This window comes from Gorilla gorilla, chromosome 9, assembly GCF_029281585.2.
Source record: "Gorilla gorilla gorilla isolate KB3781 chromosome 9, NHGRI_mGorGor1-v2.1_pri, whole genome shotgun sequence".
NCBI classification, from domain to species: Eukaryota; Metazoa; Chordata; class Mammalia; order Primates; family Hominidae; genus Gorilla; species Gorilla gorilla.
The window spans coordinates 67,817,184-67,832,074 of NC_073233.2; the positions used below are offsets into that span (position 1 = coordinate 67,817,184).

General features: G+C 37.7%; 1 protein-coding gene across 1 annotated transcript; it reads left to right on the plus strand.

Annotated features, from left to right (window-relative positions):
- Positions 1-1,365: 1,365 nt before the first annotated feature.
- Positions 1,366-9,710, plus strand: OOSP2 (oocyte secreted protein 2). The gene is made up of 4 exons (XM_004051258.5): positions 1,366-1,608; positions 4,557-4,735; positions 5,757-5,860; positions 8,041-9,710. Exons 1-4 carry the CDS (start codon positions 1,545-1,547, stop codon positions 8,168-8,170), a joined length of 477 nt encoding a protein of 158 aa, XP_004051306.2. The 5' UTR covers positions 1,366-1,544; the 3' UTR covers positions 8,171-9,710.
- Positions 9,711-14,891: the final 5,181 nt, after the last annotated feature.

Sequence of the window (14,891 nt, forward strand, 5' to 3'; positions counted from 1 at the left end):
TTAAATTCCATTACTCTTTCACAGTAAAATTCTGTATTAAAATTGGAATTTTTGGAAAATGAACTTTGTTCATTCTGCGGCTTTGAGTAATCCTTGAAACATTGCATAAAGTCCTGTTACTAACTGTGCTTCAAGATACAGGAAATAGTCATATATTAGATATTTTTTTGTATGCTATTGACTTGAGCGAGACTGTTTACATTTGCTATGTCTTATTCACAATAAGTTTAGAGAGAATATATCTCCTTTTTACAGCGTATGAACAGGAGCCTTAGCTTGTTTAACTTTCTCAAACTTAAATACAAGAAACTGGCCAATGATTCCTTTTGGAACAATATTAGATGTTTACATAGGCAAGATTTAAAAGCTGCATATGAAGTTAATAAATTTTAGATCCTGAAAATGTTCATAACATCAGAAAAATGTTTAAAAAAATGAAAGATGAAAAAATAACATGTAGACTTGCCCTTCTCTTTCTCTAATACTCTTTCCTCATTGGTGGTTGGGCGACTGGATTCTCCAGGCTTTCCTGATGCAGAGCACTGTGTGGGTCACAGCTTTGGGGATCTCACTGTCCACAAGAGAATGTAATGTCAGAAATAGAAGTCCTTCTTAAATGCATAGGGAAGCTCTGCGCATGTAGTCATTTGACAGCAGATTGTAACATTGAAAATATAATTCAGATATGACTGAAAGCAATAATAGGCATTTAATTCAGCCTCTTTGAATTTTATTTACTGTTAGCCTTTGATTTTCAATTACCCTTAAAACCACGCAGTCACATTCAGGCTGTGACTAACATTTTAAAAAAAATACAATAAAAATCTTTGGCTGGAACTTTTATTCTACTTGAGTATTGAAAAAATTATACATATAAAGTTATTATACATATAAAGTTATGTGTATATATATATGCATATAAAATATTCTCTTGTCTCAGGTTTGAAATGACTAAAGTTACCAACACCTTAATTTAGAAAGAATCAACAGAGATGGAATTGTCAACTTTCCTAATACCAATAGACTTGACTTTCCTTTGGGTGCCTGTCCCCTCCTAGAGATTTATGTTCCTGGTCAAGTCAGTTTATCATGTCTGCTTTGCTTCTTCCAGCCAAACCCATAGAAATGAAGAAATACTAGTCTTTTGATTTCAAGTATGAAAGATCTAGGCTGTTCTCATATTAGATGGAAACTTAAAACACCTGAACGTTAGCTAGTAAGAACAGTTTCCTGTAATTTAGTATTTACTGGAAGCATTGTGTGCCATGCCATCCTCCTGATGTTTGCAACAGGACTTGTACAGACTGTTATCAAATAACACTTTTTTCTTGATATGTCTCTTTGAGCTTCAGTGTTTGGATAATCAAGAGTCTCAGCCTTTAGGTAGTTGACACTGTGATAAGAGCATCCTGTGAACTACCCAAATAAGGAGGAAAAAGAACGCAGCTGAGCATGGGATGCCATATAAAAATCACTTAAACCAGTCGCCACTCCTTGTTTCCTGAGTTGTCCTGTGCTGGAGGTCTGCCCAGACGAAGGTCTCCATGGCGTTAGAAGTCTTGATGCTCCTCGCTGTCTTGATTTGGACTGGTGCTGAGAACCTCCATGGTAAATAACAAGTTTTAGAGAATGCTTCCTTGAAGGAGTTAATCATGATGATCGCTTTCCATGCAGGTGTTTTACTCCCTGAGGAAATCTGATCTTATTCTAACTGGCTAGAAGAAGAAGCGCTTTCAGGCCAAGTAGACTTGTGTCTATATACGGAGGATACATTTTCTCTTTCTGCCTAAATGTCCCAGTTCTCAGGCTTTTATTTCTCTCTCTCTCTGTTTTGGTCTTCTCTCTAACTTGAGACTCATTTTCAGAGATTCTTCAGGAATAGTCCTTGGCTCTCTTTCAGTCTAACGTTTCAAACCCACTGCCAATTACTGGTGCTTGATTGTATCACATTGTAAGATATTCAGTTGCATCTTAGCTGATCTTCCTGCTTCCAGACTCATATTTTTGCTTGATGCTGATATTATTGCTGTTTTGTTCCCTTAAAAAGACTGCTCCGAACTTCACCCATGTTAAACTCATCAACGGTTCTGCAAAGTTAATAGGAGAAAGCTAAGTCAGCGCGTTGCTGTCTACAAGTTGATTCCAATGTATCTTTTCTGTTTTGCCTGGAATCCAAATGCTTGCCAGCTCCAAGGCCTGACTAAATGTAATCTGTAAAGTAGCATTTCAATATTACTTTTTATGTTCTTTATGGTTTCTTTTTGTAGACTTTTTTTTGGTAATTTGAAATGGGGTTTTTCTTTGAAACTGATACGTCAATTTCTTACCCATTTGGCCTGTAATACCTTTGGAAGCAAAGACCACATATAGCTCCTGATATTTTTCCATTTTACCTAAGATGAATTTTAAGAATGCCTAGATCAGTGAAGCTCACCAGGTAACAGTTAACAGTTAATTATTGAAATGAACAGCACATGGAGAGAAAGAGCCACTGTGAATTCTGGCTATTTAGGGTGGGTAGGGTGTTTAGGCCCTAACTGTCTTTCAGGAAGCCTGAGCAAAGGAAGATTCTGCTGCAGTGAAAGTATCTATGTGTGTTTCTCAGGCTTTTCTCAGCTATTTGATAGAAAGTCAAACTAAAACTGAGTTTCTGGCTGGGCACGGTGGCTGATACCTGTAATCCCAGCACTTTGGGAAGCCGAGACGGGTGGATCACCAGAGGTCAGGAGGAGTTCGAGACCAGCTTGGCCAACATGGTGAAACCTCGTCTCTACTAAAAATACAAAAAGTAGCCTTGTGTGGTGGTGGGCGCCTGTAATCCCAGCTACACGGGAGGCTCAGGCAGGAGAATCACTTGAACCCGGGAGGCGGAGCTTGCAGTGAGCTGAGATCACACCACTGCACTCCAGCCTGGGTGACAGAGCGAGACTCCGTCTCAAAAAAAAAAAAAAGAAAAAGAAAAAGCAAAACTCCGTCTCAAAAACAGGCTGGGTACACGGTGGCTCACGCCTGTAATCCCAGCACTTTGGGAGCCCGAGGTGGGCGGATCACGAGGTCAGCCAGGCGTGATGGCGGGTGCCTGTAGCCTGTAGTCCTAGCTACTCGGGAGGCTGAGGCAGGAGAATGGCATGAACCTGGGAGGCGGAGCTTACAGTGAGCAGAGATAGCGCCACTGCACTCCATCCTGGGCGACAGAGCGAGACTCCGTCTCAAAACAAACAAAACCCCAAAAAACTCGACTTTCTAATGTTACTGTGAAAAAAATGCAGTGAAATCATAAGTATGGGCTTTCTGTGTGTCATGTCCACTTCTCCTTTCCATCCATCTTTAATCTTAGCTGCTGGAATTTATTTTCCTTTAGGAAGGACCTTCCTGATCATCTTTCCTAGGTGATGTGAGAACAGTATTTCAAACACGTAGAGAGACGTGATTTAAAGGTTATGATCACTAATGCAGGACATTTGCCTCCTCTACACCTTTTCTGAAATGTGCATTGTCTTACCTTGTTGATGATGATTTCTCTCTAAAGGCGGGACTTCCAAGCTCCAGTGGTGGTGGGGTCCTCTGTGGCCACTTGCTCATTAATAATTTAAATATGTACTTTTTAATGCTGAAAAGACTCAGTTCCTCCAAATGAATCTATTGCAAATAATGATTATTATTGACTTACTGACGATTTAAATATAGAGGATAAAGATGGGTTTTACAACAAAACGTGCATGGAGCTAACATCCCAAATAAAGGGCTTTCTCTCTTTTTCCTTTTATGGCTGAGATTGTTTCTGGTTCTGGCTGCTCTAGACAAGAATTCTACTGTTCTAGAACCACCCTTTCTCCTCTTTCTCTTTCCAAAAAGTATACTGGGATAATATCGCTTTTATTCTAACATATTGCACTTCACTTCTGCCCCTTATGTTTTGTCCTAAATATATCCCCCTCCATGGAATATTTAGGAAAAATTAAGGGGCTATACGGTTATGGTTTTTCATTTTCTTTCTTATTTTTTTTTCTTTTTTGGAGTCTCGCTCTGTCACCCAGGCTGGAGTGCAGTGGCGCGATCTCGGTTCACTGCAAGCCCCGCCTCCCGGGTTCTCGCCGTTCTCCTGCCTCAGCCTCCCGAGTAGCTGGGACTACAGGCGCCTGCCACCACACCCGGCTAATTTTTTGTATTTTTAGTAGAGACGGGGTTTCACTGTGTTAGCCAGGACGGTCTCGATCTCCTGACCTCATAATGCACCCGCCTCGGCCTCCCAAAAGGCTGGGATTACAGGCGTCAGCCACCGCGCCCGGCCCATTTATGCTTTTTCTTATTCTTGCATGTTGATCCTCCCACCTCCTGCATGAAATTGCTGAAATCTAGTTACATGGGGGCATAATTAGTTAGGTATTTTGGAAAATAATTTTAATAATGTTTGTAAGAAAACCTTTAAGCCATGGTTACCCTTGCCAGAGAAATAAATGCCTTTTATTTATCACAAAGGGCAGAGTTGACTATTCTTTGAACACTTTCTTAAGATAGACACACTTCTGATGCTTTTCATATGGTTCTTTCCACAGTGAAAATAAATTGCTCTCTGGACTGGTTGATGGTCTCAGTTATCCCAGTTGCAGAAAGCAGAAATCTGTATATATTTGCAGATGAATTACATCTGGGAATGGGCTGCCCTGCAAATCGGATACATACATATGTATATGAGTTTATATATCTTGTTCGTGATTGTGGCATCAGGACAAGGGTAAGAACAGTGATTGTTTGTAAAAAATACTGCATGTTTTGTCAGACTTTTATGCCTAGTATTAAAATTGTCTTTTAAAAAAATAATGTTTGCTTCTCATTGTAGTAATTTATGGGCAGAGGACAACGGAATTTATCATTATTTTTCACTGAATATTGGGTCATTCTGTGTGCACAGGACCTTAGATCACAGATTTATAAATTGGCTAGGGAACTGATTCTAAGTTGCCCTTAGGCTACTATTATATTTTACTAAATATTAGCAGACTGCTTTAAATTTTGTGTGATTTTTCTAATGTGGAAGGTCACCAATCTTGGGAAGCTCCATCATGTTCAATGTTAGGTCATTTGAAATCTATCCATGTTCCATGAGGATTTGTGTAAATATATAGTGGATTTTCATTGAAATGAAATCTCTTGTCATTCAGCTAGGCACAAATCCTAAATTGCGTTGTTATACTGGGATATTATCTTCTCATAGATTCCCAAATTTAAGCAATTTATATTCACACTACACAAATATTTTGGGTCAGTGACCAATGATAATAACAATCATTTTTGAATAAAGTATTTTATTTTAGAAATTGGGAACTTGGAGCTTCAGAAGGTGCGTTACCAGCTTTTCCAGGGATGCACCGCTTGTTGGTGGTAGTTTAGATGCCAAACCAGGATGAATACTCTCCGAAGCTTGTGCTTTAAACCACTCTGTTATTTGACTTACAAATCACCTTTCTCAAAAGAACTGTTGGAAACCTTTTCATTAATGAATCATAAAGATGGCTGTAAGTGGCAGTTTAAATTTGCTGCAATGAATTAAGATTGTTTTGCCCCCAGGCATTTTAAATTCACTCTTAGGGATAACACTCCTCTTCTGTCCCAGTGAGTTGTCATATCTTTATTTATATTTAAGAATGACAGTAGCCATTTTTGAGATCATGAATGTTTTTTACATCCTATTCAAGTGTGTGTATTCCTCCTCTGTTACTCCAAATATCTTCCACTGAAACTTCGTGCTCTCCTAGGTAGTTTCTGAGGAAACTCTCCTTTTTCAAACCGAGCTGTACTTTACCCCAAGGAATATAGATCATGAACCTCAGGAAATCCATTTGGAGTGTTCCACCTCTAGGTAAGTCCAGCAGATTTGATTCCTTTGGAATGTTTTAGCTTTACCTTTGCTTATGAGAAGCTTCTGCAGAAGCATAGATTTTAGAGAATATAACATGATTCACCCATAAGTATAATTGTAAACAAACCCCAAATTAGTATTTACACAAATATTTTAATGAGTACTTTAAAATGTTTTAATATTTTGAATGTAATGTTTATTTTAGAATAAAAACATATAGATTTATAATGATCCTAACAGACAATCTAGTGTAACTATGTTATTTTATAATAACTCAACTACAAAGCAGAGTCATTAAATACTCTGTCACCTTTAGTAAGTGATAGGATTAAGCACTGATATTATCTTTCAATGTTTTGTCTTTTATAATATTTCTTCTGATACATTTTATTGCTCAATTTCTTCTTATAAGAGTAAGTGGCTAAAAACATAAGAAAATCAATCCTTCATTTAATACTAACTCATGGAGAATACATGAAGGGAGGGCTTATCAGCCTAATTATTAAATGTACTTTGCTTGCAATTTTGTGGAACTGAGATATTGAATCCCAAGAGCCTCGTGTGAACTTTGAGACTAAGTGGAAAGGTATCCTGATACACTTTTTTTTTTTTTGCCATGCCATTGAAATATTTATGTTAAGTTTTATAAATCTGAGTGATGAACCTTGGAAACTATCTCAAAACCACAGGAAAATTTTTATCCTTGCTTAATATGTGAAAATAGTTGACATCAAAATAAGAATTTAGAGCTCAGCCAATGTGCAATGTCTTAATGTGATTATAGTACTTTTTCTCAAGGAGAGGCAGAATTTTTTTTTAACTTTGGTAAAATATACATAATCTTGTACATTTGTACAAGTTGTAAATTTGTTAAAATGTACATAATCTTTTTTAATTTTGGGAAAATGTACAAATCTTTTAATTTTGGTAAAATGTACATAATCTAAGATACCATTTTAAGTGTACAGTTCAGTGGCATTAAGTCCATTCACATTGTTAATACTTTTACTCTTCCCTTTAACTTATTTTCATAAAGTATTTTCATAACACTTTTACTCTTCCCTTTAACTTATTTTCATAAAGGCTGAGGGGTTTAGTGATATTCAGGAACATAGCTGAACTCTAAATAGAAACCACCCCTTGATTCTCTGTCTCTATCTCTGTCTCTGTCCCTGTCTGTCCCTGTCTTTCTGGTCTGTCCCTGTCTCTCTGGCCTGTCTCTCTGGTCTGTCCCTCTGTCTCTCACTCTGCCTTTGCCTCTGTCTCTGTCTCTGTCTGTCTCTCTGTCTTTGTCTGTCTCTCTCTGTCTGTCTCTCTCTCTCTGTCTCTGTCCCTGTCTCTCTGGTCTGTCCCTGTCTCTCTGGCCTGTCTCTCTGTCTCTCTGGTCTGTCTCTCTGTCTCTCGCTCTGCCTCTCTCTCAGTTTCTCTGTCTCTCTCTCTCTCTGTCTCTCTCTCTGTCTTTCTCCCTGTCTCTCTCTATCCCCATCTCTTTGTCTCTGTCTACCTTTCACACACATACATATGTTTTCAATTCTATGAACTACCCAAAGCTTGGAGCAACACAGAGTTCTGATCTAATGCCTCAGAACTACTGCCTTTCCGTAGGCTGCCAGAGTAATCATGATAAATAGATATTCCTATTTTGATAGTAACCACTATGTTGCTTGAAGCCTACTTTCCTTAAAAAAAAATGAAGACTTGGCCAACAAAGTTGTCTGTTTAGGTTTTGGGTGCATGAATTTTAATGTTGTAGTCTCTCTCTCTCATATTCACTTACTCACATTGACATATAGAACTTTGCCGCCACTACAGTGGGACAGATTAAGCTTTTGGTGGCTTTTTCTTACTGTTCTTAGGATCCATTTGGCTGAGTCTGTTTTGCTGGGTACATTGGTACTCTTCTAATGCAAGCACCACAAATTATCTAAGACCATTCGTCTTTCTACTCAGTGTTTGATGCAGAAATCATGGAGAGACTATCTGGAATTAGTTCTTCTGTAAGCCTATCTGCTCAAATCCTGTACCAAGAGTCCACGAGGATCTAGAAGGCGTAGTATGCTGGCTCTATGCCATACTCCTGAATGACTATTCTGTAAATGATCATGATATTAAACAGTGGTAAAACTGACTTGATCCCAAGTGTGCCAACACTATCTGCTTTCTGTTTCCCTTTTCTTTAGGAAATCAGTGTGGCTTACACCAGTTTCTACTGAGAATGAAATAAAATTGGATCCTAGTCCTTTTATTGCTGACTTTCAGACAACAGCAGAAGAGTTAGGATTATTATCTTCTAGTCCAAACTTGCTCTGAGCTAAAGGAGAAATGGAAACTTGAAGCTGGTGTTATGTATTTTGCAGGAAAACAGTTTCATTTTTTCATAGCAAAAATATAGTTGGTGTATATCTCTCCTTAAGTCTCTGGTTTCTAAAAACCCTACTTCAGTAAAGGTCCTGATTAGTTGATTAGTGAATGTGTATTTCTAAATATTTGTATTCAGTAGGGGTATGGCTGATTAATTTAACATTAACTATTAGGTAATTCATATTATACATTTAAGTTCTTTCTGTTCTGTGTAGAAGATTCAGAAATATGTCTTCAAAGACAATGACTTGATCTAATTGATAAGAACCTCCAATACATATGTTCTAATATTTTTCAGGAAGAATAAAGAATAGAGAGAGACATATAAATGTGCAAGAGGCAAAACTTTGAGCATAGTGTAAAATTTAACATATTAACTCTCACGAAAGGCAAAATCCTTTTATGTGCAGATACTTTAATTCATGTAGACTTTCCTATTAATCAGTAAAGTTGAATCCTAACAATAATGCCATGTGACAACCTATTTAGATTATTCTAGAATTAAATTCCATTTATTTTCTAGAGCTCAAGTAACCACTACCTTAACTGAAATTTGATGTTAGGTTTCCCTTGTTCCTCCAAATGGTTCTTCCACACTCGAAATAATTGAATGGTTGAGCTGGTTAAGCAGAGTTATCCTGCCACCTAAGAGCATTCATTAAATGATTATTTATTACCACCTACTTTATACTATCTTCTTTCTTTAAACAGGGAGTCTAAATATGTAATATATCAAAAAATACTTCCGATTTGGTAGATTTCTTATATCAAGGGTGAGAACTGAACTGTGCCATTGGCTATTCAATAGCTTATTGAATGTATGTTTTGGATGCTACATCCTCCTGGAAGCAAATTTTGCCAAGATACTGTTTATTATTATTTTTAATTAAAGTGATACTATTCCATTTTCAATTAAATGCTGTCTGTAGCTGTTTACTTGTCAGATAAAGAATTTGACCCTGTCATAGTGAACATCTGTCTTTACCAGTTAATATGCAGCTAAGAGGTAATACTTCTATGGGACTTCCTAAGGGTCAGAATACGGTACAAGTACATTGCGATAAATTATTTAATCCTCTTAAAGAGTGAAATATATCATGATTATCCCAATTTTACAGATAAGCAAACAGAGGTTAAATCATTTGCCTGAGTCACATAACTTGTTGGTGTTGGTTCAAGATTTAAAATAGAGCAATCTGCCTTTAGATCTGTCTCTATACTCTCTCTTTGTACATTAGCCACTATACTGTACTGCTTGGAATCATCTTAAGTTGCTGAACTTTAGTTCTCTAGAAAACAATTGCTATTCAAGCAGTTATACAACTCTCAATAAAACTTAAAGTTGAGCAATAGTGTTTCTCTTGAATATAGAAGTAAAATTATTTTATATAAACCAATTTGAGAGAATATTGGGCAGGTGAATGGTTGCTGAAAACAAAGTAAATTATTGAGTGTGAGATAATACATATGTACAAGATAAAGAGTGACGTGGCTGGATTTTAGAAGGGTGGCTCTGAAGCCTCTCTTTTTTTAAAAAATTATAATTAACACATAATAGTATCTATCAGTGATGTTTCAATACATATATAAATCACATAATGAGTACTTAGCATATCTGTCACCTTACACGTTATTTCTTTTAATGAGAACATTCAAAAACCTCTCTTCTAGCCATTTTGAAATACGCAATACATTATTCTTAACTTCCATCATCCTACTATGCAATAAAACACCAGAACTTATTCCTCCTAACTTTAGCTTTGTTGACCAATCCCTCAGCATCCCTCCTCCTCCCCTCCGCTCCCCTCCCCGCCCGTCGTCATCTTCTGGTAACCACTATTCTACTTATTCCACATATGAGTGAGATCATGTGGTACTTCACTGTAGTCAGATAGCTACTATAAAAAACCAAAAGATAAGTGTTGGCAAGGATGTAGAAAAGAAGGAATCCTTACATACTGCTGGTAGGAACGTAAGTTAGTACAACCGCTATGGAAAACTTTATGGAGGTTCCTCAAAAAATTAAAAATAGAACTACCATATGCTCCAGCAATCTCATTACTGGGTATATATCTAAAGGAAATGAAATCAGTATGTCAAAGAGATATCTGTTCTCCCATGTCCACTGCAGCACTCTTCGCAATGGCCAAGATATGGAGTCAACCCAAGCATCCAGCAACAAACAAAATGTGGTGTACGTACACAAGGAATACTATTTAGCCCTTAAAAAGGAGAAAATCCTGCCATTTCGTTTTGTAGGTGATGCCAGTTAGGCTCAGAAAGAGGAAGTAATTTGTCTTAAATTCACATAAATGTTTAAGAATGAAGCCAGGCCAGGCGCGGTGGCTCATGCCTGTAATCCCAGCACTTTGGGAAGCTGAGGCGGGTGGATCACCCTGAGGTCAGGAGTTTAAGACCCGTCTGGCTAACATGGTGAAACCCCGACACTACTAAAAATACAAAAATTAGCTGGGCATGGTGGTGGGCACCTGTAATCCCAGCTACTCAGGAGGCAAAGGCAGGAGAATCGCTTAAATCCAGGAGGCGGAGGTTGTAGTGAGCCAAGATCCCGCCATTGCATTCCAGTCTGGGTGACAAGCGAAACTCTATCTCAAAAAAAAAAAAAAAAAAAAAAAAGCCAGAATAAATATAGTTCCATTCTTCATTTCACAAATTCTCCTACCTTCTTTAACTGTGATGGATTCAGTTATTTCTATTACATCTGTACATATTAGTTTAAAACATTTGAGAGTGCTTATTTTATGTGGTTGAGTCAAAGCTCAATTTAGCTTCTCTCTTTTCCTCCTAAGTAAACCAGGGAATATTATATATTTAAGACAAAAATAATTCAAGTTAAACATATACATTACTCCTAACTCTTTGGTAGCTTTTAATTATACAAAGTCAAGCTTTGCCTCCACAAAAACTAAAACAATATCTACTGATCATGAGAATTATACTGGATTTTACATATTATCTTTAGTGAATTTCTTATTCAATCATTTACCAAAAGAAGAAACAATGCCCATGCCCATAAAAACATAATAGGGAACCCATCAGGCTACCAGCAGCAACATACAGTTATCTTGGAGAGATAAGACGCCACTGCAGGCACTGTAAGCAGAGGAGTGACAGGATCTGATTTATATTATAAAATCACTCTTTATTACCCTGTGAACAATGGATGAGAGCAGTAGCCAGGAGCGCATGTAAGAGTTTTATAAAAATTAAGGCAAATGATGATGTTGTCATAGCCTGAGTTTGTGGCAGTGAAGACGGAAAAATATGTGGGCTTATTTTCTATGTATTTTGTAAAATATTTCCAAATGGATTTAAAGTGAGGTAAGAAATTAGTGAAAATCGAGCCTGACAACCAGATGTCTGGTCTAGGCAATTGTGTGGACAGTAATAATATTTACTAAAATTGGAAAGATTGAGGATAGGACATTTTTCCCACGATAAGTCTGAACTGTCAAAGTAATAATTAACTGGATAATTAGTCAAGGACCACCTTGACTGGCATTTGAGAAAATGAAAGCAAGGGGTGCAATAGGATTGTAGGATCTATTTTTCTTGACTGAATTCTACTAAACGGTGTTTACTCTTTCATTCTAATGTATAAAAGTAGGTAGACATTTGAATCATCTCCATTTCTATAATTAATTTAAATATTTGAGCAAGTCCTTTGTTTTCCAATCTCTGACCCGTCCTCCATTTGCCCACAAAAACTTGTCTGTGTGTGTGTGTGCGTGTGTGTGTGTGTGTGTGTGTGTGTTTAAGTGATTTGGGGGAGTTATAATCACCACACTGTTCTTGAATAGTAGTTTAGGGCAATGACCGTTATTAGAACAACTGAAACCTAGGAGTGACTTAATTCAGATTTCAAATTATTTCAGGTCTCAAACTGCCAGTTGTATAAAGCAGTATAAATTTGTTTCTTTACCTGCATCAGGCAGTACTGATTAGGTTCTGCTACAATAACATGACCTCAAATATCAGTGTCTTAAAAAAACAAATGTTTATTTATCACATGCAAAGATTTCAGAGTCTCAAAATCATTGTCATTTTGGTTGAGGTGTTGCTTACATGATTACCGGTCCTTATTAGAAATCAAAGATGCAAATGATAAAATTACCAGTGTCTCTATTGTTAAGTACTCTGTGACTTCATGGCTGGTAGCCTGGTGAGACTTTCTATGTGTATATGTTCATTCTCTTTCATTACATGTAAGTTATGCAGGGATGAATTCATCAAGAATACTTATAAAACCCAATATATTTCACACAAACAACAGACACTTTGTTTTCAGTTTTGCAGAAGGCAAAGCTAGAATTGGTATGATTAAAAATCATCAAAGAGTTAGTGTATTTCATATATTTAAATGCTGATTTATTTTTTCTTGAAAATATATCCCTGTTTTTCTTCAGAAGTGGAGAAGGTGACAGGTTAGAATAGAAATTCTTTCTTTAGAATCATGTTTTAGTGACGTGATGGAGTTAGAGTCTTCATTCCAGGAACAAAGGTGAAGGAAGGTATGCTGCAAAAAGCTAAGTCAGTATGAGTCTCTGCACAGACCTAGGCCCACTGGGAATGAGATCTGTCTTCACGGACAGTGGGGACACAAATGCAGGAAGGTATGACAGCCATGTGGGCTTCTCTCTAGAAAAGCACCTGGGTCTTAGACGTGGACTTCTTACCCGGGAGGAAAGCACAAGAAGTAACTCCGGGTCTACATGGGACCCACAAGTGAGTGACTACAGGGCTTCCTCTCCCCTACTACGTCTGCAGATTCATCTTCAATCAATATTTGGGACTAATTAGGATACACAAATACATCAATTTCTATTTCTAGTCTGGATATAAATTTAGCAAGATGTAGGGCTAGCAAAAGCCTCACATCATAAAAAAGAGATGGATTATTTTGATAAAGATCCTGTATTCCTCTGACGCTTCCAAAATAGTCAGAATTTCAAAAGGTTATATAATCTTTAATATGTGAAACTATATATTTAAAAGGTTGAATGGAATGGAAGTAAAATTAATGATATTTTAAAGTCATCCCTAAAATTAAGGAGTAATCCTGAGGGCAGGGGATTCTATATTCTGTGAAAACCCTAGAATTCCTTAGCATCTACTGTTCTTCTTCAGAGAAGGTTGAAAAGGCGTTTTAAAACTGAAAGCTGGTTTCAGTGAAATGTATGTTATACTGTTCTAATCAAATAAATCTACTGATGACTCACAGGAAAACAAGTCCAAAAAGCTAATAGAGAAACGAAAACCAGAAAAAAGTCATGATATAATACTTATACCTTGTAGCAGTTAGGGTTCAATCAGGTAAGCAGAACCAGATTGAATGATATTGATAAGGGATTTATCGTAATTAATTTTGAGAACTGGGAAGGCTGTTACTTTTGCATCTGATGGTGAGCCTGATTGCTTGTAGGTCAGCAGGGCTGGCAGCCTGGAAAACAAGCTGGACTTGAAAAAATGGTTAAGATGGTACATTTTATGTTATGTGTTTTTTACAGTAATTAAGTGACCTTGAAGCATGGAAGCAAAAGAACACATTGGAACCACATCTTCCTCTCATCGCCAACCTTAATCACAAGGATGACCTGGCATCCATTGCCATGGAGTTGTGCAAGCACTTGGTGCAAGACTCAGAGATGCTAAAGGAGATTTGGTGAGAGCAGGAGAAATTATAGGCCCAGCTATAGTCCGGTACTAGGGAGGTGAGCCAGAGGACCAGAGACAGAGTGTGTAACCTGCACCCTAAACCCATTTTGGTGCACCATGGCTACTGTCTTACTTTCTACCTTCCAAATCCCACACAAATTTCTTGTATGACCAACCCAAAGACTATTCAGGAAAGATAATTCTAGTAAATGTAGTTACAGCTTAGCTAAATTTACCCAGAAATACTTTTAGGCTGGTAAGAAATGGAGTTGAATAGTGCCATGGGTGGCAGTAAGTGGGAATATTGAGTGCTACATGCACTGTATGTGTGCACATAGAGGTGCAGACATTCTAGAGTTTACTACCTGGCAGTCCTCAGTCAAGTTAATTATGTGCACATCCTATGGCCCAGCAATTAGGATTTTGATTATACATTGCAAAGAAATCCTCATACAGAATTAAGGAACATGGGTATGAGAAGTTTCCTGATATCAAGCTACAATCCCTGTGTGTTCATTTATGGGTGGTGGTTAGGTAAAACACAGTGGATGTCAGTGCAGTATTTGGATACAGCAGACTGCACACTCACAGTGGCTCAGGCCTGTAATCCCAGCACTCTGGGAGGCTGAGGTGGGTGGATCACTTGAGGTCAGGAGTTCGAGACCAGCCTGGCCAACATGGTGAAACCCCTGTCTCTACTAAAAATACAAAAATTAGTGGGGTGTGGTGATGCGTGCCTGGAATCCCAAGTATTTGGGAGGCTGAGGCAGGAGAATCACTTGAACCTGGGAGGCAGAGGTTGCAATGAGCCTAGATCATGCCACTGTACTTCAGCCTGGGTGACAGAGTAAGACTTCTCTCAAACAAACAAACAAACAAACAAACATTGGGTATTACTAACAGAGCTGAGTGAAAAAGAGGACCATGATATATATAACACAATGGCATTTAGGTACCTTAAGAATGTTTTTCCTTGTAAATTTGTTTGAGTTCA

What these genes read in the sequence shown, in the direction of transcription:
- OOSP2 (XM_004051258.5), top strand. Translation starts at nt 1,545, where the DNA reads ATGGCGTTAGAAGTCTTGATGCTCCTCGCTGTCTTGATTTGGACTGGT. An exon ending in TGGTGCTGAGAACCTCCATG is followed by an intron (nt 1,609 to 4,556) that starts GTAAATAACAAG and finishes TTCTTTCCACAG; the next exon opens with TGAAAATAAATTGCTCTCTG. An exon ending in ATTGTGGCATCAGGACAAGG is followed by an intron (nt 4,736 to 5,756) that starts GTAAGAACAGTG and finishes GTGCTCTCCTAG; the next exon opens with GTAGTTTCTGAGGAAACTCT.